This window comes from Diplotaxodon limnothrissa, linkage group LG7 (genome assembly GCF_057381915.1).
Source record: "Diplotaxodon limnothrissa isolate DT_005_m linkage group LG7, D_limnothrissa_male_GT1.1, whole genome shotgun sequence".
Classification (NCBI taxonomy): Eukaryota; Metazoa; Chordata; class Actinopteri; order Cichliformes; family Cichlidae; genus Diplotaxodon; species Diplotaxodon limnothrissa.
Genome location: NC_140602.1, coordinates 48,581,955 through 48,605,586, shown reverse-complemented (window position 1 = coordinate 48,605,586; position 23,632 = coordinate 48,581,955). Strand labels below are relative to the sequence as shown.

The window sequence follows — 23,632 nt, the reverse complement described above, 5'->3', positions numbered from 1 at the left end:
GTAATTTTTCAGTCTTAAGTAAGATAAGTTCGCCATAGCAGTGGTGCCATGAGTGGAGCCATTTGTGCAAGATGAAGATGATCCTTCTAGAATGACAAGCAACTGGCTCATCTTGTTAACCACCCTGGTTTGTTTGGGTTGTAGCGTTGCAAATAAATGTCTCTTCTTGTAATGAGCTGTCAGCAGAATAAATGTTTCAAGTTTCTTTCCTGCCACGTACACACAGACACACATAAACACAGTCCGAGAAACTGCAGTCAAGCTAAAACCAGGTAAATTGAAGTCTGACATTTTGTCAGTTCTGAATTTGCTTTCTCACCTACTTACCTGTGCAGATGCCAGAATCTACCTTTGAGGTTGGTATGACATCTGTTCCTTTTGTCTTTCCCTCAAGGAAGGAATTTGAAAAAGAAAGTTTAAGAACATTTAACTTTTTATATCCATCCAGGTGTCCATTAAAAGTCTTGATCCCACCTTTTTTTGTTTGTTTGTTTTGGTCATCTGTACATTGAACCATCTGAATGGATATAGTGAGCAGCGCAAATTTGGGCTTGAAAATCCAAAAAGGTATACATGATCTTTACCTTAGGTCCCATGAGCCACTGGATGAAACTGACTGATATAGTTTAGCAATCGATATGTTTTCTCTGAGAATAAACTATGTTAGTCTTTACACCTCTTCTGTCTCTCTTTGTTCTCATTTTCTGCCCTTGAGTTGTTCCTTCCACCCCTCCATTTTCGCAGTGATTGCATCTAACAGGCTTTGTGATTAGACAAAGAAAGGAGTAGGACAGAAAGAGAGAAGCAAGATAAAAAATTTATATCAAGAATAATCAAGCCAAGCCCTAGGGTTTCTATCACACAAGGTCTGAGCTCTGAGATTTGGTCCTATAAAAGTGGATTATAGGAAATAAGTTGCTGCAGCCTTCCATGCTTTCAGGATGCAGTAAGACAACCCATCTTTTTGACAGTAAATGAACCAAGGCTCCTCCAGTTCTACCACAATGGCCTAGCTACTGAAAGAAATGCATCACAGCATTTTCTGTTTTATATCTCTACATGTAGGCTTAATGATATTTTTTCCCAAGTATTTTTTTTTTCCATTGAAAAATATCATAGAGGTGCAGATCAGCAGATCAATGAAAATGGAAAAAGGTTTTTGAAAATGTGTGCATTTATGGATGTTTTTTGTTGCCTGTCCCTATAGAATAGTGTGTGGTTCTTTATCTTCTAACCTCCGACCCACAAACGTCACTGTTTAAGGTCATAATTCATCTAATTCTCCTTGCAGTTCCACATTTTATGCTCTTCAAATAATAATATTGCCAGTAGGCAGTCTTGCACTGCAAACCCCACAGAAAGCAAGAGGTTTTCTGATGGGGGTATTTGGATGTAGGCTGGCTCTCTACTTTTCTAAAGTTTAGCAACCACTATGCAGTAGTAGAAGTTAGTTAATTAAGTCAACATAAACTTGAACTGGAGGCAGAATTTTCAGTTTCAGTGCCATAAAATCAGAAATCATCTTGTCTCATGTCTTTGGTACTTATGTCTACGTGGGTTTTTTTTTCAACCTCAGTATTTGTGTCACACCTTAGAGTTACTTTATCAGACTCTACGCAAAATTGTACCGAAAGAGACCTGCCTAGGAAACTTGCTGTAAGACACTAAACCTCCTTTGCCAAAACTATTTGAAACATGTCACATTTTAAAATGCCATCCAGTAAAAACCAATTCCAAACATTAATTTTGTGTCTGGGCCTTAAGATAAAGCGTGACAGACACATCTTTGGACCGTATGTTAGCTAGCCTCGAATTTCGAGCAGCTTTGGCATTATATTATTAACGTTTGCTCTCTTGGCACAGAGGTGTTTGTATGTCCTCCAGTGCTGTTTGCAACAGCGTTTATTAACAGCAGCCGGTAATATCAAATGGCAAGAATGGCGTTTATACATGGCAGCTGGTGATATTAAAACATCGAATGGTGTTTATAAATGCCATTTTAAATGGTATTTTTAAACGCCAGCTGGCGTTATTAAAGTGTCGAACAGCAGGGAGAAGGAGATGATTTATGACCTCAGTGGCTTTCTGTACTATTGACAGTTGTTATTATCATTTTTTTTCATGTACTTATCATCTTCACCAAAAATGAGAAAAAGATTTTTATGTTGTTACCTTCGCCTGCTGCTCTTTGTTTTGCCCTCGAGGTGGTGGACACAACTGTGGCTTTTACTGCGCCTCTAAGCGTCATGCATTCACATGTTGTATTTGCACGTATATTTTGCTTTTGCACCCATTCTGTTGTTGTTTGCAGGGCCTTCTAGGAATTTCCTCTACTCACAGGTGAAAGAGATTACTGAGATTTAAAAAAAAAAAAAAAAGAAGCAAAAAGATTCTTGTTACATTTATAGTTTAAACATTTCACTATGACGTACAGTGCACAAAAAAATAGATGAAAAAGTTAACGGGGACAAGTCCATAAAAATTCAAAAACCTTACCTGATTTATATTTGGCCACCCTCCTGTTTAAGCTCATCGTCTTTGGACTATTTTCAGTGCAGCTGGTATTTTTAAAATCTCTGTGGAAGTCCCACTGTGTCCTCTGTTACTTGTCTGTGTCTGGAAAATGTGCTTGATGTCCTCCAATGTAGGGGCTTCCCAGGAGAGCTCTAAAGATAAAAGGTGCACTGGAAACTGTCTGGACATGCAGAAAAAATATGACCTTGTACTGGAGATAAGCCAAATTTAAATCCTTTAAGGGTTTTTGATTTTTATGGCCCTGTTCCCAGAACTTTTTGATCACATCTAAGATAAGGAACCGATGAGCTGAACACCTTTATTTTTACCTGTGCATAGAGGAGGAGAGGAGAGAACTCCTTTTCCAAAAGCACATAAAATATTATCATGGAAGAAACTCACGAGACAGTAAATCCCCAAATCCCAATCGTTGAATGATATAGGACACTAGCAGCTGGACAAGGTACTGGAACATGCCAGGATTGCAGATGCTTTGAGCTGCAGTCAGTTTTCATGAGGTTCAGCTGCTTCCTTGACTGTTAAACATAACCTTTAGATTCCTTTAGATACTTAAAGTTTCTTTCTTTCTGTCTTTCTTTTTCTTTCTCAGGGACAATAATTTTATTAAGGACTTTCCTCAGCTTGCTGATGGTCTCATGGTTATTCCTTTACCGGTAGAGGAACAGTGTCGAGGAGTCTTGTCAGAGCCCCTGCCCAACTTGCAGCTACTCACAGGTGAGAACATTTGAGGAAGTTTGGGAATATGTTTTCTTCTCGTGTCTCTCTTTTCTTTTAAAGGCATTGGATTTATTGCACTTTTTGCTAGGAATAGCTTTCTGTTATCCCATTTTAGCCTGTTGCTTGAGAAAGTTAAAAAATATATATAGCACCCACACAACAATTTCTTATTTGAAAGGCCCAGGATCAAGAAGATACAAAAGATTTATATTGAAATATTCAAATCCACAAATCTCAGTATGTAGATTATTCTTTTGTATTTGCGTCTGTTTTGTGAAATCCAGGGCACAAGATCATCTAATATTATATAAGAAGGTGTGGTTTGATCACAAAATCCTCTTTTATACCCCTAGGCCAATACCCCTATATATCTTAAAATGTGAGCACATACAGAGCAAATTACACATATAGATGCCCCAAAACACACTAACTATATATAAACACTATTTAAATATATGGGTTTATAAAATGTGTATATTGTTTATTTATGTATTTATTTAATTTTCAACCCTATTCTGTGGGGGACTGATTCACTTAAATGTTGGTCTTGAACCTCTGCTCCCTAATCCTTCCATTAGCTAAATTGGCACTTGGTCCAAAGTGACCCCTGAGATATTTCACTGAGGGTTCTGCTTTCACAACAATTGGACAGATGCACACAAACTAAAATTACCCTTTTTCACTGTGCATGAATGTCTCAGGTGTAAAACGCCTTTCAAAGGCACAGGATCAAGGTTCCCGTAAGCAGTTTATTGTTTTCCCCCCTTGCTCTTCACTTTTGAGGCTATTTAGTTCTAGACTGAAGTGAAAGTTTGGTAATTGAATTGCAGGGAAAGGCAAGATTGCTCCCACTTCTAATGTCAGCAATCCAATTGGAGTTCAAGCTGCTCTATATATCACCATTGATCCAGGAGCAGCTGGGATATGGGCTGGGATAATAAATGGTGTTAAGACAGTAATGGATAACAATGGTTGTGCAATAAACTGTACAAATGAAATGATAGATTTAATTTGTTCATTTGTTTTGAATTTCAGTATGTCTTCATAATTCTGAAAATTATAATTAGTTTTAAATTTGTTGTAGCTGTAAACTTTTTGATATCTTTTTGTCTTAAATTCACCAGTTTGTTCACATTTTTTTTCCTTAGGGGATGCCCAGTTCAGCGAGGCTGTTGGGTACCCTATGGTTCAGCAGTGGAGAGTGCGCAGCAATCTGTACAAAGTCAAACTCAGCTCTATTACCCTAGCTACAGGTCAGTGTCTGAATAATAAAACTCTGATCACCCGCCATCAGAATATAAGAAACTGATGAATAAGAGCATGTTTTCAATGCTATCACCTAGCTATTAGTTGAGATATCTTTTGAGGTTGTTATTTGGAAATAAATATTTATATTTATTATATTTTATATTTTTAATAGAACCTGTCAAATGGGGGGATATATTAGCCATCAAGTAGAAAAAATGTTTTAACATAGATTTTTTGGAAAGAAATGGCCAATTGTAAGAATCAGAGCAAGTTGACATGGACTAAATTGTGATAGCTAGACCATCAGATCAGAGGATGTACAACATGGCTCATGTGTTTCCCACGTGCATTGTTTAAAGGAAGGACAACCAGTGAACCAGCCTAAGGTTCATTAATATGTGAGATGAGTGAAGGCTATCCTGTGTGGTCTGAGTCCGCAAATTGCTGCAAACCTTAATGCTGGCTATGACAGAAAAGTGTCATAAAACACATTGCAGTGAAGGTTGCTGCTTGTGTGGCTGCATACTCACGGGCTGCTCAGAATGTCTACAGCTGAAGTGTCTACAATGGACATGTGAGTGTTAGAACTGAACAATGGAGCAGTGGCAGTAGCCTGGGGTGTCCATGTAGACAGAGGAGTGTGTGTGTGTGTGTGTGTGTGTGTGTGTGTGTGTGTGTGTGTGTGTGTGTGTGTGTGTGTGTGTGTGTGTGTGTGTGTGTGTGTGTGTGTGTGTGCGCCCACGTTGTTTGCGTGGGGAACAGATGGCAGCAAGATGCACTACAGCAGGAAAGCAAGCTGAGGCAGGTAGAATGATGCTCTGGCCAGTGTTCTGGGTCTGGCAATTATGTGGATGTTACTTTGACATGCAGCACTCACCAGGCGTTGTTGCAATCCATGCAGCCCCTTCTCTGCAACTGTGTAGTTCCTATAATAGGTAACAATGCCATGAGCTTTAAAAGCATATGTGGTTTGTGCTGAAAAAAAACCCAACCTTGCACCTCACAGCTTACAGGGCTTAAAGGATCTGCTTTGTGTGTCGTACCTCAGAGCCCCTTTAAAGGCCTTTTAGAGTTAATGCTTTGACAGGTCAGACTTCCTTTGGTTGCGCAAAAAGGACCTATACAATATTAGGCAGGTAGTTTTAATATTGTGACTGGCCAGTCTATCCTTTTCACCTATTTGGACAAGAATTCACTCATCTCGTCCTTGGCTTTTTAGGCTTTTCTAAGGTGCTGAAGACACTGTCAACAGAGAGCACACGTGACGAGCTGCTGGCTTTTCTTCAGCAATATGGCAGCCATTATGTGTCTGAAGCCCTGTATGGCTCTGAGCTCAGCTGCAGCATTTACTTCCCCAGCAAGAAGGCCCAGCAGCAGCTCTGGCTGCAGTACCAGAAAGGTGAGTATGCTAACAGTTAGCAATTAAAGCCCAAAATATCTGATTGCTGAATTCTGGAGTAATATATGAAAATGCCTGCCTCATATACAACACAGGGATCATTTAGATAACTTATAGTTACAAAAAGGACACCATGTTTTAATAAAGGGTGAACCTGTGGTGTGAACAGAGTTAAACTAAGCCCTAGTGTTAACAGAAACATGGGTCTAAACTTTATCTGAATATAGAAACTTAACTTGTGTATAAAGAGCCCATCCTTAATTAATTCAGCCTTCGGTTAAATTACTTGAATTCAAGATAACCGTGTTAATTTAAAAGCATCCATCATCTGGCATTTGCAGTGCTGTTGTTTTTTAACTGTGTTCTTGTTAACCTTTTTAGTGATCCCAAATAGTGATATTTAGTTTGGGTGATCAGTGAGGTTTATTGGCTCTAAAAATAAAAAGAAGACAGAATTATGGGTCAGAGAGGTCGACTGCTGAACATCCCCCCCTCCCCCTTACAAAGAGCAATATAACAAGATAGTGTTTGTTTTTTTTTTCAATTCTAGCAACGTTTATAGTAGAAAAGTCCATAAGCATTTGGACAGTGAAATAATTTTTCCTCTGTACACTATTAAAGTGGATTTTAAATCAAACAGCCAAGATGTGATTGAAGTGGAGGCTTGCAGCTTTAATTCAAATGGGTTTAATAAAAGTATTGCATTAACTGTTCAGGAATTAGAGCCATTTTTATACATTTTATATCCCAATATTTCTTGCCTTGAAAATCTCTTGGGTTGTTTTTGCAGTATTATTTGGGTTATTAACTGGTCATGAACCGCTGTCCGATCAGCTTCCAGCTGTCTTAATCAGGACAGAGAGTATTTAGGAGGGAGTATCAATATAACAGAGAGTATCAGTGGCCCCCTGCTGAATTTTTAAGTTTGCTCACTTACAAAGAAATGAACAGTCTCTCGTTTTTATGTTAGTTTCATTTTAATGGAGACAGAATATCAACAGATCAGATCATTTCACAAGAACACGACTGGTAACATACTATGCCTCAATGGACTAAAATCTTGCACCACTTGCAAGATCCCATACTTAAGAAGGCACAAGTACAGGTCCATCTTAAGTTCACCAGCGGTGTGGACAGATGAAACCAAAATCAAGCTCTTTGGCATCAGCTTGACCCAGCTTGTTTGGAGGAAGACAAAAGGCCCAAAGAACACAGTCTTGGATGAGAACATCTTTACTTCTACCAGAACACTGAAAACGGGTCGTGGATCGGGCTTCCAACCCAAAACAAACCACTAAGGCAACAAAAGAGTGGCTAAAGAAGAAGCACATAACTTCATAGAGTGGGCTAGCCAGTGGCCAGCATTTAGTCCTGTAGAAAGTCTGTGGAGGGAACTTCAACTTACTAAGCCACGAAACCTCAAGGATTTAGAGTAGACACGTCAAACTCGATGTCAAACATCATAGGCTGCATACAGCTGATGAGAAGTGGGCCAGTGATATGATCAATGTGTATAATTACAGAAAAAAGGTTCTGGCAGGTAATTGCTCACTGTCCTTTAATTATAAATTTAGAATATAAAGTTTTCATTAATTCACAGAAAATGTCTTTGTACTTTGTGTATTATGGATGGCATTGGGGAGTGGGGGTCTATCAATAGGAAAAAAATAAATGCACTCGTTTACACTTTCTTCGTGGGGCAGCCCACTTGGCAGCAAATCTTTTCTGGGCCGATTTTGGGCCTCATATTTAACACCCCTGATTTAGAGAGTTTCTGTAAAGAACAATGAAAATTCCCTCCTAAGATGTGTGAAAACCTCATGACCAACTACAAGAAATGTCTTACTGCTGTGCTGGTCAACAAGGATTTCTCCAACAAGCACTAAGTAATGTTTTTCTTGAAGATCAAATGCTCAGTGACACAGATAAATTTCTAACTTTTATGTAAGTTATATTTTCCAGATTGTTGGTTAATCTCTCTCCATTAAAATGAAATTAGCATAAAACATTCGAGACTTTTCACTTTTTTATAAGAGAGCAAACTTACAAATTCAACACGGGATCAATAATTACTTAACAGTTCATCCTGCTACTTCCATCAGGAGTCATATCATCAATATGGCTGCCAGTGGAATGACCCTGTTCCACTGGCAGCCATACAGGCCTATTCTACAGCTCTGCCTCATCAGATCATGAGATGTTTCTCTCGCTCTCCATGCTTTTCTGTCCTATTGTTCTGGTACAAGATAATCTTGGTTTCATTATTCTGTTTCATCAGAACTGAGAAGCGCCTTTTTGGGCCTTCCTGTTCATGATTATAACCAATGATTTGTATGTTTTTATACATTCTCTGTATTGCCATTTATAAAGGTGTTTCTTGATTGTAGACTTTGATAATGCTACCTTTACTTCTCAAGGGTGTTTGTGACATGATTAGATTTTGTGAAGGGTTTTTTTTTTCTCAACCAAGGAAAGTAATTATGATCATCGATTTCAGCTGATTTCACGTCACCAAAAGGTCTTTCGGGCCCTTGTGTTGCTGAGCTGACCAGTGCAATCCTTCTTTTATAAATGCACCAGACTGATCTGGCCACTCCTAAAGTTTTTCTCTGATTTCGGGCTAATGATCACCTCCTTCATTTTCAATGAAAGAATAATGGAGAAACAGTTACTTTTCAGCCTCTGAAAGTGGGGGACTAAGTATAAATAATTATGTAAAATGGTTAATGCAGTACTTCTGTTAAACCCCTAAAATTACAGCTGCATTTCAATCACATGTTGAATAAAATTACCCGTGCTGGTATACAGTGGCAAAATGAAAATTGTGTTATTGTCCAAAAACGTGTTAACCCAAATCTAAATATATGTGTCACAAAAGTATGAGAGACTTTTCAAAAAAGCATGTCCATTTTACTTTATGGACTTTATTTATGCTTAATAAAGACCATAAAATGTGATGTTCTTCAGCAATGCACTTGAAGCACCAACTAAGTTTGTGTTTCATAACTTCCAGCTGTGTGTAGAGTGTTAACTAGATTTTACTTGTACAACATTTTAGGTAAGAAATAAAGTGCCCTTTATCCTGCCACATTATTCTGACAGCTTAAAACACTGATAGGGTTGATTGCCTGTATTATGGCTTAATTGTCAGTGTTACTACTTTTGTCCTCATCAACCACCATTACCTGCATCTAAGTATATGTAAATGAAGTAATCAGCTAATCAGTTACATTGACAAAAAAGGTTAAAATCATGTCTTTTAATAACAGCCAGAGAGAAACTGAAAAATTATGCACACTCACATTCAACTAAAATACACAAAAAGACACTACTGCAGACATTTTATCTGCTCGTTTCATAAATGTTTATTGCACTCAGATTCTTAACAATACAAACAGGAATTGGACGACACAGAGATGTCTACAATGTGCTCAACACACTGTAAAATTCATAGCCTTCAACAACATAATTTAAAAGTCACTGGTTTTTGGTTCATTGAAACAATGCAATATAACAACCTAGTAGAGTTACTGAATAAATATGCAAGGAAATAACCTTTCTTCAAAAACGTAACAATAATATTAAGATGAGACAATGTGAGATAATTTGATGTTTACCACACTGACACAAGGACACTTGATTTTTCTGGCATTTTATGCATTTTTGTGTTACTTTAAACAGCTTGAATATGTCCAGTAATTACATTTTATTGATCTCTTTAATGTACAGCACTAAAAGAATTTATGGTAAGGATGACATGCAGACGAGAGAGTCTTTAATCAATCAGTGCTAAGGTAACGCATAGCCCCAAAATACATCACCCAAAATGTAACAGCACAAATATATGAGTGTGATAGACTAGATAGGATACTTCAGTTCAACTTTCTTCTCCTCTTTGCTTATGTAGCAATATTAAAAACATGTATTGGTTATTACACAGTTTGATTCTCATGCTGCTTAATAGGGCTCCAGTGCAGAGTTAAGGTCAGCTTTGTGAAATAAAATATTTTTAAGGCTAAAACAGAGTGAGTCTGCAGTCTGCCCCGTCCCACCTGCCAATCAGTCAAAAAACGGCTTTTTTTTGTTTATTTATCCTAAAAGCATCAGCTTTCTCACACCACCATTAAATTCAGAAATTAAATAAATTTAAATGGTGTACCAATAAATTACAAATTGATGGGAGACCAGAACGGAGACACTGTGCATGAAATAGCAAAATATTACATATGGCTGTTGTCCTATCTACCAACAACTGAGAACTCTGGTTGCAAGCTATCTAATATTGAACGAAAACCTGGAGAATACAAAGCAACAGGGAACCAACGCGGTTTCACAAACTCAGGTGTGGGGTAGGATGCTGGAGTTTTCAATCATCATTATCCTTGCAGTGCTACTCCAATTGCTCCTGCCAGCTATGATTCCTACAAAGATTTTGAAACCAGTAGGCAAGCATTAGGAAACAATGCCATGGAGCATGTCAGGTTTGAACACAGTTTGCAAACATTTGTATTTTTAGAAATCTGTCTTGTCTGTGACATGAGTGTTGCAGCGGTTTAGTGTTAGCGATGGTAGTATAGTATATATCCTTTAGACGTGACTGCATTTGATGCAGCTGTAGGTACTTTTTTTAGGGAACAGAACTCAGGGGTATACTACAAAGGAAGTTCAACATAGCCAGGCTTTCTTTATATTAGCTGGCATGACAAAAAATTAAACCCCAGTTGGAGATAATGGGTATCACAATGGTGGTTATCAACTTTGTTAAGAAAGGTTTTCTGATTCAGGCTCCAAACACGCTCAAACACAAAACGGGGCGTTTTCACGTATTATATGACTCTGCTTCTGCATAAAACGATCCCCGCGAGTGCCACCTCTTCCAGTCAGAGACGTTAATAGGTGAAAAACAATCTGATGATTTAGTGCACGCAATGATTAAACCTGGCTTGATAATTTATTTGTTTTTATGCTGCCATTAATTTCTAATGCAAGGTCTGCATATTAGAGCTCTGAAAGTTTAAACCAGATACATTTAAACATTAAATGCTGCTGTCACATAGCCCACTAAAGCACATAGAGAACTTTCTTTTGTTTTTTTGCCAGCTCAAAGTGAAATTCATTTTACTGATTGAATACGTATTCTTGGTGACAAATGGTCTGATTGATTTTCCATTTTGTGTTCTAGCAGCTCCAGCAACGCAGCAGATAAGAATCATGCATAAAAACATCTATACATTTTCTGCATCACCAACTGAATGCATGTAAATTCCAGTAACAATACGATGCAGTTTGTGCTGTTGGAATTTTACAGCATTCAGTGGTTTCAGTGAGGTACGGCTTAACAGGTTGCATATATGAAACATATTACTCCAGCAAAGAATCTGTACAGTACTTAGCACATGGTATAAATTAAAGAATCAGTGAGAACATGGTGCTTCAAGCTGATTTTGAAACTAAACATAAATTGCTCCTGACAAGGTTATGTGTTTAGCATAGGTTACCACGGTGATTAAGCCAGGTAAAAAAAAGTCACCTTTGTGACACTGAAAACTCTGACTTTAAGCTTCAACACAGCTTGCTAAGCCATTACTCTCACTTCTGAGTACACCCTCAGAGCTTTTCACTTTTAAACACTTTCCAAACTACAAAGGTCATCCTACCCCTTAGGACATTTCTGCTTTGTTCATAATGGGAACAGCTCTGTGTAAGAAAAAAAAAGCTATTGTGTTTTTCATCCTACTAGACTAAAACTACCAGGTGAAGCAAAAACCAAACAAAGGAAAACAAAGAGCTAAAACAGAGGTAAAATCTATGAGTGAGATAAACAGCTGGAATATCATCTGAAGCAGATAACAGAATTTTATGCTACATCTGTCTGTATTTCAGTGATATTGTGGTTAGGCCATGGCTGGAAAGTCACTGGAAGAAAATTACAAAAAATGTACAAATGTGAGATGTACAGAGAGAAATGTATGCAGCTCAGGCTGTGAATTTTAGTGACAGTTGCTTCACTGTCACTAAAGCCTAACGACTGCTCCAGAATGTTCTCAACTGGTGTCTCGTGTTTGGGCACGATGTATACAAGACTGACGGACAGAACTTTAATACCGCAACAAAAGACAATAATGTGCTCTCAAAGCCCCACAGAAAAAATGATAATGTGGTCAACCGAATAAAAGGTGCTTTTGGTTGTATTAACAAGGCTACCATTAAATGAACTTTAAAAGATGTAGTAATGTTCTGTTTTTCACCTTTACAGTCCTACATAAGTTTCCTAAAACATGAATTAAAAAGATAAACAAATTCCATTAATATCCGGTTTAATAGTTCCACCACAGCACATAATATTGGAGTTTGGACTCTTTCCAGTTCACACCTTAATGTTTTAAATTTAATGTTACTGAATGCAATTTAATGAATGCTGGTACTTGGTTATGCTATGAGCTAACTGTGCAGTAAACATTAAAGCTGCCAGCTGCATTCAGCGACATCAATGTTAGTGTGTGCTACTTAAACCTAACACAAGAAAACAGTGATGTGTCGATAAAGTGCTTCACAGGCTCAAAGCCTTATGCTTTATTTAATGTAAATACATGTTTAGCGAAGGCCAGGCTGATTGGTGAGTACAGCAGCCAATAAAATGGGAAGGAAGAGAAAAAAAAAATCTGTGTCTCAGTAGCTTAGAAATCAGTTGCATCTTAGGCTTATTCCAAAGAGATAGCATGCCAGTGTGTTTAATCTTAAAAGTTTGCATGATCAGATCCACTAGACCAATATAAGGCCCAGTGGCCAGAATCAGCCCGCCAAAAATCTGGCCCACTGGATGGCTTTGGAAATTGTCAAGGAGGGCATAAATTTTAAACTTAACTATATTTTCACAAGTTTTACAGCTTTTCCTACTGACCTCCTCAGTGATCGTTTATACTTCACCAAAGTAAATAAACACCAGTAAACCATTAAATGAGAGAAAGCTCCTGTTTTTTCACCATCTACTATTTTTACAGTTGGTTCAGCATTAAAAGAAAAGAAAAAAAAAGACATTCTGTCAATTAATGAAAATAAATTTAGTTTGATTTTTTTTTGTACTTTTACACATTACTTCTTACAATTTAAGCCCAAAGCAACATTTCTATATCGTGTAGAAAAACTGATTTATCCTTGAAATTGCACTTGTTTCTTTTTATTGAAATATCTCAGGGACTAAATGTGTGATTAAACACTATCAGAAAGTCTGGCCCACTTAAGATCAAAGTGGGCTGTGCGTGTATGTGGCCCACAATGTAAAATGAGTTTGACATCCCTGCATTATAAGAACCGGATTCAACTTGAGATACTCAAGATAAAACCCAGTAGACTATAACCTGAACCTGAATTGAATTGACTGAACTACTGATTTAATAACCCAAATGAGAGCTACAGTGAGAACTGACTGGATTGCAGCTAAATTAAAGAGTGTTAAATAAGAGTATGTTTCTTCCTTTTCCAAACTTCTGTACTTTGCAATTGCACAACAAAGGGCAATTACACTTTGTTGTTCTTCTAAGAAGTAGAGGAATGCCTCCTCTGAATGTATGTGTAGACTTTAACACAGTGGTCCCAACAGTCCAGCACTAGCAGCTGTCCTTTCTGGGTAGTGGCCACTCCCACAGGACAGGTCAGCCCTTCCTGGATTAAAATATTGTATCCACCTTCTTTTGGAAACTGGAGGATTTCTTTCCTGCCACTGTCTGTAACCAGCAAATCTCCATTGGAATCCACACACATGCCAGTGATACAGCGGAAGTCTTCCGTCTCCGAGAAGAAATGGCTGAGCTGTTTGCCAAGCTGGCCATCAGTACCCACCGAACCGATGGAAAAGCCACCCTCCAGGTGGGGCTCATTCTGGCGTTTCTCAAAGTTCAGGGCCAAGCCCTGGGTAAAATAAACCGTTCCAGCTGCATCACATGTCACAAACTTTGGCCGTACAGCAGAGCAAAGTCTGTTGTAGCTGACCACACCTACATTGCGGTCTACCGCTATACACCACAGCTTGCCACCTTCGACATCTGACACCACAAACTGGCCTGATGGCATGGCAGTAATACCCCAGGGTTTAATCAGTTGGTTCTTGTGGCAGGCCACACAGTGTCCATCCATGGTGTAAACTTTAACTGAGTTATCGTAGTTGTCAGTGACACCAATCAAGCCTTGTGCAGTCACAGCAATAGATAAGGGGATGAGGTTAGGCAAATCAGCCCCCAGGAAGCTCAGGACAAAGTTGTCAATGCTACTAGCGCTGCGCCGAATTTCACGTTGGAAGCCTTTGCGATTAAAAATCTGGATACGGAAGTTCCCACGATCAGCCACCAGTACCTCACCTTGAGGCGTCACACAGATGCTGACAGGCAGATTGAAACTCCCAGGTAGAGTTCCCTTAGAGCCCATCTTCTTCACAAACTGGCAGACTGGCGGCCCTGAACTTGCCCGCGCTGCTCCAGGTGATCCTCCTCCTGCATCCATAGACTTTGATTTAAAGCTGCTTGGCGAACCACATACTGCCTCCTCCACAGCTGCAACCATGTCAATGTCTCGGTAAAGATCCACTGGAGCCACCACTTCACCTCCTGTAGCTCCCGCCCCCTCTACATCACTTTCAAGTGCAATTTCTAACCCACTCTCCTCATCATCTGTATTGATGGTGCAAGTTCTTGTGGTCAGCTGGCCCACTTCTAGAGGTTTAGACTGCTCTGTTCTGATCAGCTCTGGCTGTTGCAGTTGAAAGGTTGTGGGTAAACTGCTCCTCAGATCCAGTTCCTCATCATCACTGTCTCCGCCATCGTCTTTTAGCAAGGCAATGTCACTTTGTCTTGCTCGCATTGTCAGATAATCACAGCGTGACACCACTTTGACCTCTGCAATGTTAAGAAGATATGTCTGCTCCTCCAGGACCTGCGCGTTGAGCTTTTCTACTTCTGCCATGGAAGTCCTGAATGTCCTTCGAGACCTGCTGAGCTCCTCTTGAAGACGTAGCTCAGCTGTAGTGTAGTCCTGCTGTATTGTTCGGTACTTTAGTCTCAAGGACTTGGAAATGTTTTCAATTACTGTCTTTTTTTTCTGAATTTCTCCTATAACATCACGGAGAGCCTCCAGTTTACAACCCAGGTCCTTACGACGCTGTTCAGCAGCCACCCTTATCGGCTGGACTGAATGTCCTTCATGCAGGTGGCCATCTCCTTTGCAGAGCTCACAGAGAACTGAGGCACAATCGTGGCAGTACTGTCGCGGCAGGCGATTGCAGCAGGATTTGCACATTAGGGCGGCGGCAGCAGCACTGCAGGACATAGTGCAATCGAGAATCTTGAGCACAGTGAGATTGTCAGCCAACTGGGAGATGCTGCTCATACGGGAGACCTTGCTACAAAAGGGGCAGCGGACACCATTGATAGTATTGGCCAACAGCTTCTCCAGACACTGCCGGCACACTGTGTGACCACACTGCAGGAGCTTGGGTCGCATTTGTTCCTGGTTGTAGGTTTCCAGGCAGATGGGGCATTCGAGAACCTCCCTCATTAGATCTGGGTCAAGAGCAGCTGCCATTGTGGTCCTCACCTTAAATGGAAGAAATGAAAAGTTCTGTAACATTGTGCCACACTGTAACACTGAAGCAGACGAAACTAACAGATATTCAAAAAATAAACACAGGATGCAGCCACGCTTATTTGCCAGGTCAAGTTTAAGTTAGATTCTAGATAACAGAGCAGATTAGATCAACATTAACGGTTAGATACACAGTTCAATGACGTGGAGCTACTGAAACCCAACATATGGTGAGTGATGGCGTGTATCAGCAAGCTAAGAGATACACCGTGTCATGCTAATGAGAAACGGGAGTACTAGGTTAAATCCTACACCAACATAATGCTAACTTGTTGTTTTACAGCAGGTTGACACTGCAGTCCAGACTTGCAAAGGAAAAGTAAATCGCAGGCCTCACCACAATACGACAAATGCCCTTAGCCCTGCACATAAACAGTAGTGTTATTCACCGACAGTACTGACTTTGAAGGGCGTGCATTCAAACGTAAGAAAGGCGACTCGTCGTAAGAGTCTCTCGAGGCTTTTCTGCTTTTAAACATTACCTTCACTTCACTGTTTTGCTGGTTAAAAGTGCAGCGCTGTTGCGGGGCGTTCTGTATCTTTCGGCTATGCAGCTGCTAGTAAAGACTGCAGTGCTGACGACATCACGCACACACAACCGGGATGTTACGCAATACGCACAGAGGCGAGCCCTACGGTTGTTTTGATTGGCTGCCATTTAGTAAACGGAGAGCGCAGTTTTTCAGAATTACTGGAGCTCGCCACCTAGCGAGTTGGATGACCTCAGAAATTCCCAAAAGAAATACAACTCCATACCAAATGTTTTTAAATACAAAATTCTATCGATTTGGTTAGATTGGTATATGCAGTGAATAAACACACAGGCAAAAAGCAAGAGTAAGCATTGCATGTTTAGGTGTGATATAAATGCAGTTAGATGGATTCATATGTGTTCTTCTCCCAGCAACTTGTTAATTCAACAGTAAAATGTCTTGGTGCATTCTCAATCATCCAGGAAAGTAAATCTCCAAAAGTTGATTCTGTTCATCTGGACGTAGCGTTTTGTGGGAGAAACGTTTCGTCACTCATCCGAGTGACTTCTTCAGTCTCAGCTGACTGCAGGTTTCCCCAATCTTATAAACAGTACATTTGCAAAATGACTGAAACCAGCCCACTGAAGGAACAATGGGCCAATTCCTTAATCTTAATTATGCAAAATCTCATGACCATTGATCAACAACCACTGACCAAAACCCACTGATCAAAGACCAATGATCAATGGCCATGAGTACCATTCACAAAGAGTTGGGTGCAATCACAGCATTGTAAGATGGTGACAGATGTACCCTTAGGCCCCCTTCTCGATTCAGAGATGGTCTTTCGCTTTTCACGTAAATGCCGTCCTTGACTCCGCACTGGACGTAGCGTTTCTCCCATAAAACCCTACGTCCAGATGAACAGAATCAACTTTTGGAGATCAACAGTAAAATGCAATAAACACAATAAAATTATTGCAATGTCATTTTAGCAGAATATCCTTCTCCATTAAAGCTACCCCCTTTTAAGTTAGATAACTGGTTAACTTGTAACCAAGTAACCAAACTTGTAGCTGAGAAAACTATTCTCCCATAGCATACCTGAAGCAGTGTTCACAAGCTTTGTTTTTAAAAGAAGGCAGTAATTACACAGAGTGACCATTAGATGTCAGAATAGGTCTACTTAGAATGTTCACACGATACAGATATCAGCAACAAAATTAAAACCACTGACAGGTGAAGTGAATACCACTGGTAATCCAGTTACAGCACAATGTTCTGCCGGGTCCCGGCAATCATGTGGATTACTCTGACACGTGCCACCATTGTTGCAGACAAAACACAACCCTTGTCTGCATGGCGACAGCACCTCCCTTTGCTTTAACAGCACTGGCTTCCCCCAAAGGTCATGTCCCACCTATTCTGCAGAAACGCCGACCAGCTAAGGCAACATGAGTCTGTGTTTTTAACCTGGTCTGCAAACTCTCCTGATATCAGTCAAACATCAATGGGATATGCAGGAACAAGCCTGGAGGAGGCCCCACCCCACAACCCATAGGACCCATCAGATTAGCTGGCAGTGTCTGGTGCTAGACATCACACCACACTGCTGAAAACTCCCATGTCCCCAGTGGGTGAGAGCTGTTGTGTCAGCTGCAGAGTTGCAACACTGAGCTCGTGGCTTTAATGTTGGAGCTGATGATTTACTTTAACAGGACTATCTAAAAATGGCCCACTTCAAGATATATCCTAAGATATTTAATATTTCTTTTAGCCTACTATCATCAGAGCCGTAATTGTTGTGCTGCCCTTTTTTCTCTATATTAGTTAAAAGAAATGTATATAATTTACAATATCTATACTTAAAGCAAGGACCTGTTAAAATCACTAGTTAGTATGGACCTGTTATAGTTGTCTTACTAAAGCAATAACATCATCCGCCCATAGTGAGTTATCTGTATCTAATTGCCTTAGAAAGATACCTGACTCTGTTGCTGTTGTTGCGTGGGCAACATCACTCTGGCCAAAGGGGATGGGTCCCTGTTGACTTAATTATGATGCAACCAGTCTACAAAGAGATTTTAATTAACAAAGAAAGATCAAGATTAATAGCAAGTAACCTCACCACACTTATCTCTTTACAGTGTTTTGGTGACAGGCAAGTCTTGCACAAGCATCACATCTATTCCACACAGTAAAGAGCTGTCACAGCTAAAGAGGCAACAAGCTGGGTCACTCCTTAAACTGCGAATTTGGGGAAATTTCTCTAAATGTGTGTGGAGTGTACTTTATACACCACAAATAAGCAGGCTCACAGACACAGGTGCACAATGCTTAGGTGATATGGGATTTATTGTGGGAGCTGGTTGACAACATCGCTTTTCATTGTCTGTGCTTCCTTGTGAAGTGGGTGTAATTGGGCTCATGGGCCTCCCATTGAGCCTGTTTGCATTGTGTTTCAAATGAAGTTACCACCCACCTTTAAAGTGTCATCTAGCTGGACACAGGGAATAACTAACAAAGACACACAAAATTTTCTTTGACACACAGACTTACGGAACAAGTCTTAGCTACCTGACATGAAATACAGCTTAGATTTAATAACTAAACTTTGAGCACAGATGGTTATTTCAGAGCCACTTTTTAATATTATCCTGGAAGAATCCACTCTGGTATATTTGTCTAAACCCAGTATTCTTTTTGGATATGATACTTAATTGTTGCAACGACTTTGTTGTCAAATTTTTACTTACTTACCTCGATTTTTAATTGAAACGATCATGGAAATGCCACATAAATGTAATGCAAATTAGAATAGTTCGAAAATGTTTCTTTTGTATTTGCAGATAAATATTTCACATTTTTTATAAGATGCCTGCTATTTTCTTTTATGCGTTGCATGCTGTAAATGTGTTATTTGATACTTGCAGTTTTCATTTCTGCAAAGCTAATTCTTAATAGGCCTTTTAAAAGAGCATCTCTAATTGGCCCAACTGAACATGCAATGAAGAGGAAGAGCAAACTTAAACTGTCTACACTTTCAGTAAGCGTGACTATAGAGTAGGATTTTGCACACTGCTGTTTTTGTACATGTGTAGAGGCTGATGTTGTAATTTACACTGATAAAAACAGATTTGTTTTCAGTATTATGCGTCTCATTTTGCATATTTCTCATTGTGTTTTCTCCGCAGTTTGTTACACAGCGAGACAGTGCATTATATGTAATTGTTATATCGTGAAAGAAGCTTTGGTGCACTCTTATTTATTGTTTTAGAAAAAATACATTATCGCTTAGTTGGAAAACTTGCATTTCTTTGGAAAGTAAACAGAAACAAAAGCATATCTGCCACATCAGCGCAGATGGCAGATGTGCTCCACTGAAACATGTGGCTTGCTGTGTCCTCCAAATCAATCACTCAACACCCGATTAGCAATCTCTCTCCTCCCCTGTTTCTTTCACTTCCTCTTCTTTCCATGTGGTGTGTTATTTTCCTGCTTAAGGAGGAAATGATGAAAAAGAATCTCCCCAAACTCCAGTGAGGACATCAAAAAGTGGTAATTGACACTTATGAGAAGAAACCAGGCACATCCCCTCCCTCCTTCTTTTATCCCCTAGCCATTCCTCTTTTGTCTATGACAGCTGATGGTCATAAGGGATTAGGTTTTTTGTTTTTTTTCTTTCAAGTAAATCCAGATGGTGATATTCTATGCAACTAATCTTCTTTTTTTCCAAGCAAGGTTAAATTATTTTTACAGAGTTAAGAAAAGGGGGATTGTCTTTATAATTATGAAAGCGTACATATAAAAAAAGAAAGAATCTGACACTGTGGCATCAATCATTTAAAGTAAATCAATATTGCATTTAATTGTTTATCTCCTTCCTTTGACTAATGCCCCATATAACACCCCTTTCTCCCCAAAAACCCCTCCAGAGGCAACGGAGCAGGGTATTGGTGGAGGCGGGCGTCGTGAGCTGAAGTCACTTCCCTTCATCAGCTACCTGTCGGCGCTGCAGAAGAGCCAGCTTTTATCTGATGACATGGTGAATGGTGTGGAGATCCGCTGTGAAGAAAAGGGCAGCTGTCCAGCTGGCTGCCACCTATGCCATCACCAGGCCATGATGGGCGGAGTATCGGGAAGAGGCCGCACTGGTAACAGCAGGACTGGTGAACAGCCTTCCCCCATCCCTGTTCTGCTGGAAGTCAGTCGCGTCGTGCCCCTTTACAGCTTGGTCCAAGACAACGTCACCAAAGAGGTGAGAAAGCAGCATGGGAGTATAGGAAGCTCTGTGTCTGTGTGCCAGCTTACATGCACATGCATGTGTGCAAAGGGAAAAGGGACAGATGAGAATGTGAACTGTCAACCTAATTAAGAGGTGTGATGCTACTCAAAGCAAAAGCAATCCGCATACAGGAATAAACTTTCACCACTTTATTTAAAAATCCTTTTTTTTTTTGTTTTTTTTAATGAAATGCCTAATTTTATCATTAATACCGCAATTCCTTCTATTTTCCCAAGTTTGCAAGATTTAATCTGCTAACATTTATACATATCGTTTAAATATGAATATGATTATCCCATATATATATATATATATATATATATATAGATAGACAGACAGACAGACAGACAGACAGATATGCAAATCTGTCTTCACATCTTTACACTGCTGGTGGTTTGTGCTGACAAGCTGGCAGCTAAATACTGCACCACTGGGCATTCAGTTAATGGTGATGTAATCAAACTTTCTAACTGTACATATTTGTTGTTGTCTGAAGCGTTTAACTGATGCAGTTATAAGAATTCAACTCTAGGTGGCATTGGTTGGTTGACTTTGACCGCTGGAAACGAATACTGTAATACAGAGGGACTAAAAAGGATGACATCATGGTTTTCTCTTGTGGGGAAGTCGATGTGTATATGTGTGAGATATGCGCGCCCGTGTCTAAACAAGTATATACAGCTGAATGTAATATCAGCTTAATTGCCACGTGCTGCACTATGATTCATCCCATTTCAGATGTCTTTGGATCTTTTTGCAGAGAAAGTTAATCATATCACATTTCCTTTCCATAAGCAAATTTACTAATGGGGTCTGGCTAAATATTAGACCATATTTTCTTTGTTTGTTCATTCAGCACTTTTTTATTTTTGATACCTAAGTTTTGATAACTTTGTCTTCTCAGTGTGAGTAAACAAGATTTCAGGTAACGTCCACCTAAGACATGTGCATGCATATATACGGAGGAGTTTAGCTTAGTTTAGCTTTACCCTTATCAATCATTCAGCAATCAAATGTATTTGTGTGTGTGTGTGTGTGTGTGTGTGTGTGTGTGTGTATATATATATGTGAACCTATGATCGCACATACACGATATAGCTTCCTGTACGTGCCTCCCATAACAAGTACCACAGCCCCAAAGAAAAGAAGGCACAATCAATAGTAGACGGCCCATAGTGGGCTTCATCAATACATAAACGTGAGGAAGAGTAAAATGCCTCTCTTCCAAACACCTTGCTATCCATCCATCCTTTTCTCTTCCCCTACCCACTAGTGGTCTTCTGGGGGTTTAGAGAGTGAGATGTATGAGAAGGAGGAGGAGGAAGAGGAGGAGAAGGGCTAGACTGCAGTGGATCGCTCAGCCCTTCTGAGGTAGCTTGAGGCAGGATTATTAGCTTCTTATTGATGTCATCGACCTCTTGCTCCTCTTTTCTTCGCTTTCTCTTCTTCTCTCGGCCACAGCTGCTTCTAGTCAGAATGGCACATACCTACATTGCATTAGAGACAAGCGACGACCTGCCTCGCTACACACGCAACCACCCTCTCGCTCTGTCACTCTCTTCCTTTATGTGTTTCCGTCTCACATGCGCAATTTTGCTTGAGACTGTCTTTCTACTTGGCTGAGTCTATCAGGAAAGACAGCTGCCATGTGGCAAAAGCTTTCTCAGAGATGAAGTACTTTTTTCCCCCTTTAGCCCATGGAAGCAATCAAAATAGAAGCTTTGTTATCTAGTTTATGATTAGGTGGACCGAGATCATATCTATATGTGTCGACCACTTACTCTTTTTTTGCCTCCTTTTGTCCCTCCTTTCCGAGGTCCTGGCATCTGTCAGTAACCTCCCCCCCCCCCCCCCCCCCCCCCCCAGCTGCCTGATTGTTTGACAGGACGCATCACGTCCATTTCACTACTGACTCACGTGACGCCAGAAGGGGATTTGGTCACAATGTGAAATCAGCCTTTCCCTGTAAAGACTATAACAGAACTTTTTTTTTTACAGTCAACTGAAACTAAACAAAAAAGAAACCTAAAGTGAAAATTGAAAATAGGCTTTTGAAACCGATAAAAGCTAAGTGAACTGATACTGGATGGTTATAAAACCTCAAAATAAAGTAACAATGTACAAGAAATGTCTTTATTTTTAGTCTTTTTAGTCCACAGTATGGGTTTTTTGTTTTTTTTCTTTTGGTACTCAATTAAAGTTTATTGCAACATCTTCAATAGTTGCAATTTACCTTTTTAAAAAGTGATCCTTTCAAATACTGAATAACACAAAGATGTAATTCTGTGTATCCATGTCATTTGAGTCCGAACAAGATTTCAGTCCCAGAGCTTGTGGGTTTTTTGATTGCTTATTCATTCTTCATTTGCACTTTTAGATGGATTTATAGATGATAATGATTATTTTTGGAAGTGTAGACTTGAGGTTTCCTCCGTCTTTGTTTTGGTCCTAAATGCCTCTCATGTTGCTCTGTTCTCTGGCAGGGCGTCTTTTAGATCGAGTCTTGACTTGAATTCAACTGGAACCAGTCTTGGAATTGCACTGGTGGTCTTGCTTACTGGGCAGATGCATGTATGAAAATAAATACATGCATATGCAGATTACCACAGACTTTTTTAGTCCCACAGAAGAAAAAACCAAGGTAAAAAAAATAAAATATAATAAGCTTATTGCTTGCCAGTAGTTCTGTGTTGCTATGACTGAATTACGGCAAACCTTTTGAACAAATTGGTTGTGAGTCTAATGGGTCAGAATGCTCTATATCTTGGAGAATTGTTGCTGTCATGCTCTGACCATTATCCAGTACTGCAGCCCCTCGCAGGGGTGTGTCTCCAATATTTCCGAAGAGTAGATGAGAGACTACAGGTTTAAAATGAAAACGGCAACACCATTAACCAAGAGAGTATAGTAGGCACTGCATAGGGAGCAAGTAACATACAATACCTTGTAACACATAGCGCAAAGTTCAATTATACAATTAGAAGTAACTGGACAGATCACATCATGTCAAACAAAACTGTTACAATAAATATTTAATGGAGTATCATGTCAAATGCTTCTCAAGTTCACCTTTAGGACAGTTGTTGTGGACTCTAATGAACCTTTATTGTCACCTTTAGCAAGTGGAATTTAGTTCAACTGATAAAATGCCTGACTTGGCTAAAGATAGTGTTTTTAATTCACTGACCTGTTGAATTATGAAATATGATGTGGTGTGTTTTGATGAATTTGGCTGAAACTCATACAGTGCTCACGCCGTCGCGCCTAAAAGCGGGGAAATAATCAGTAAACAGCAGTGTGCCAGTTCCATGCGCAGCCACGCATGCCCAACACATAACAGAA

The 23,632-nt window shown here is 39.7% G+C and overlaps 2 protein-coding genes across 2 annotated transcripts in view; one reads left to right on the top strand and one right to left on the bottom strand.

Moving 5' to 3' along the window:
* Positions 1–23,632, top strand: part of astn2 (astrotactin 2) — a 297,382-nt gene that overhangs the window by 216,655 nt on the left and 57,095 nt on the right. Inside the window, exons 14-17 of the mRNA XM_085359806.1 lie at positions 3,125–3,249; positions 4,401–4,505; positions 5,720–5,899; positions 19,941–20,263. Coding sequence (XP_085215932.1) covers positions 3,125–3,249; positions 4,401–4,505; positions 5,720–5,899; positions 19,941–20,263 — 733 coding nt within the window. The remainder of the gene's footprint in view (positions 1–3,124; positions 3,250–4,400; positions 4,506–5,719; positions 5,900–19,940; positions 20,264–23,632) is intronic.
* On the bottom strand, positions 13,016–16,072 carry trim32 (tripartite motif containing 32). The gene is made up of 2 exons (XM_085359807.1): positions 16,015–16,072; positions 13,016–15,484 (listed from the first exon to the last, which is right to left on the bottom strand). Exon 2 carries the CDS (start codon positions 15,470–15,472, stop codon positions 13,436–13,438), a length of 2,037 nt encoding a protein of 678 aa, XP_085215933.1. The 5' UTR covers positions 15,473–15,484; positions 16,015–16,072; the 3' UTR covers positions 13,016–13,435.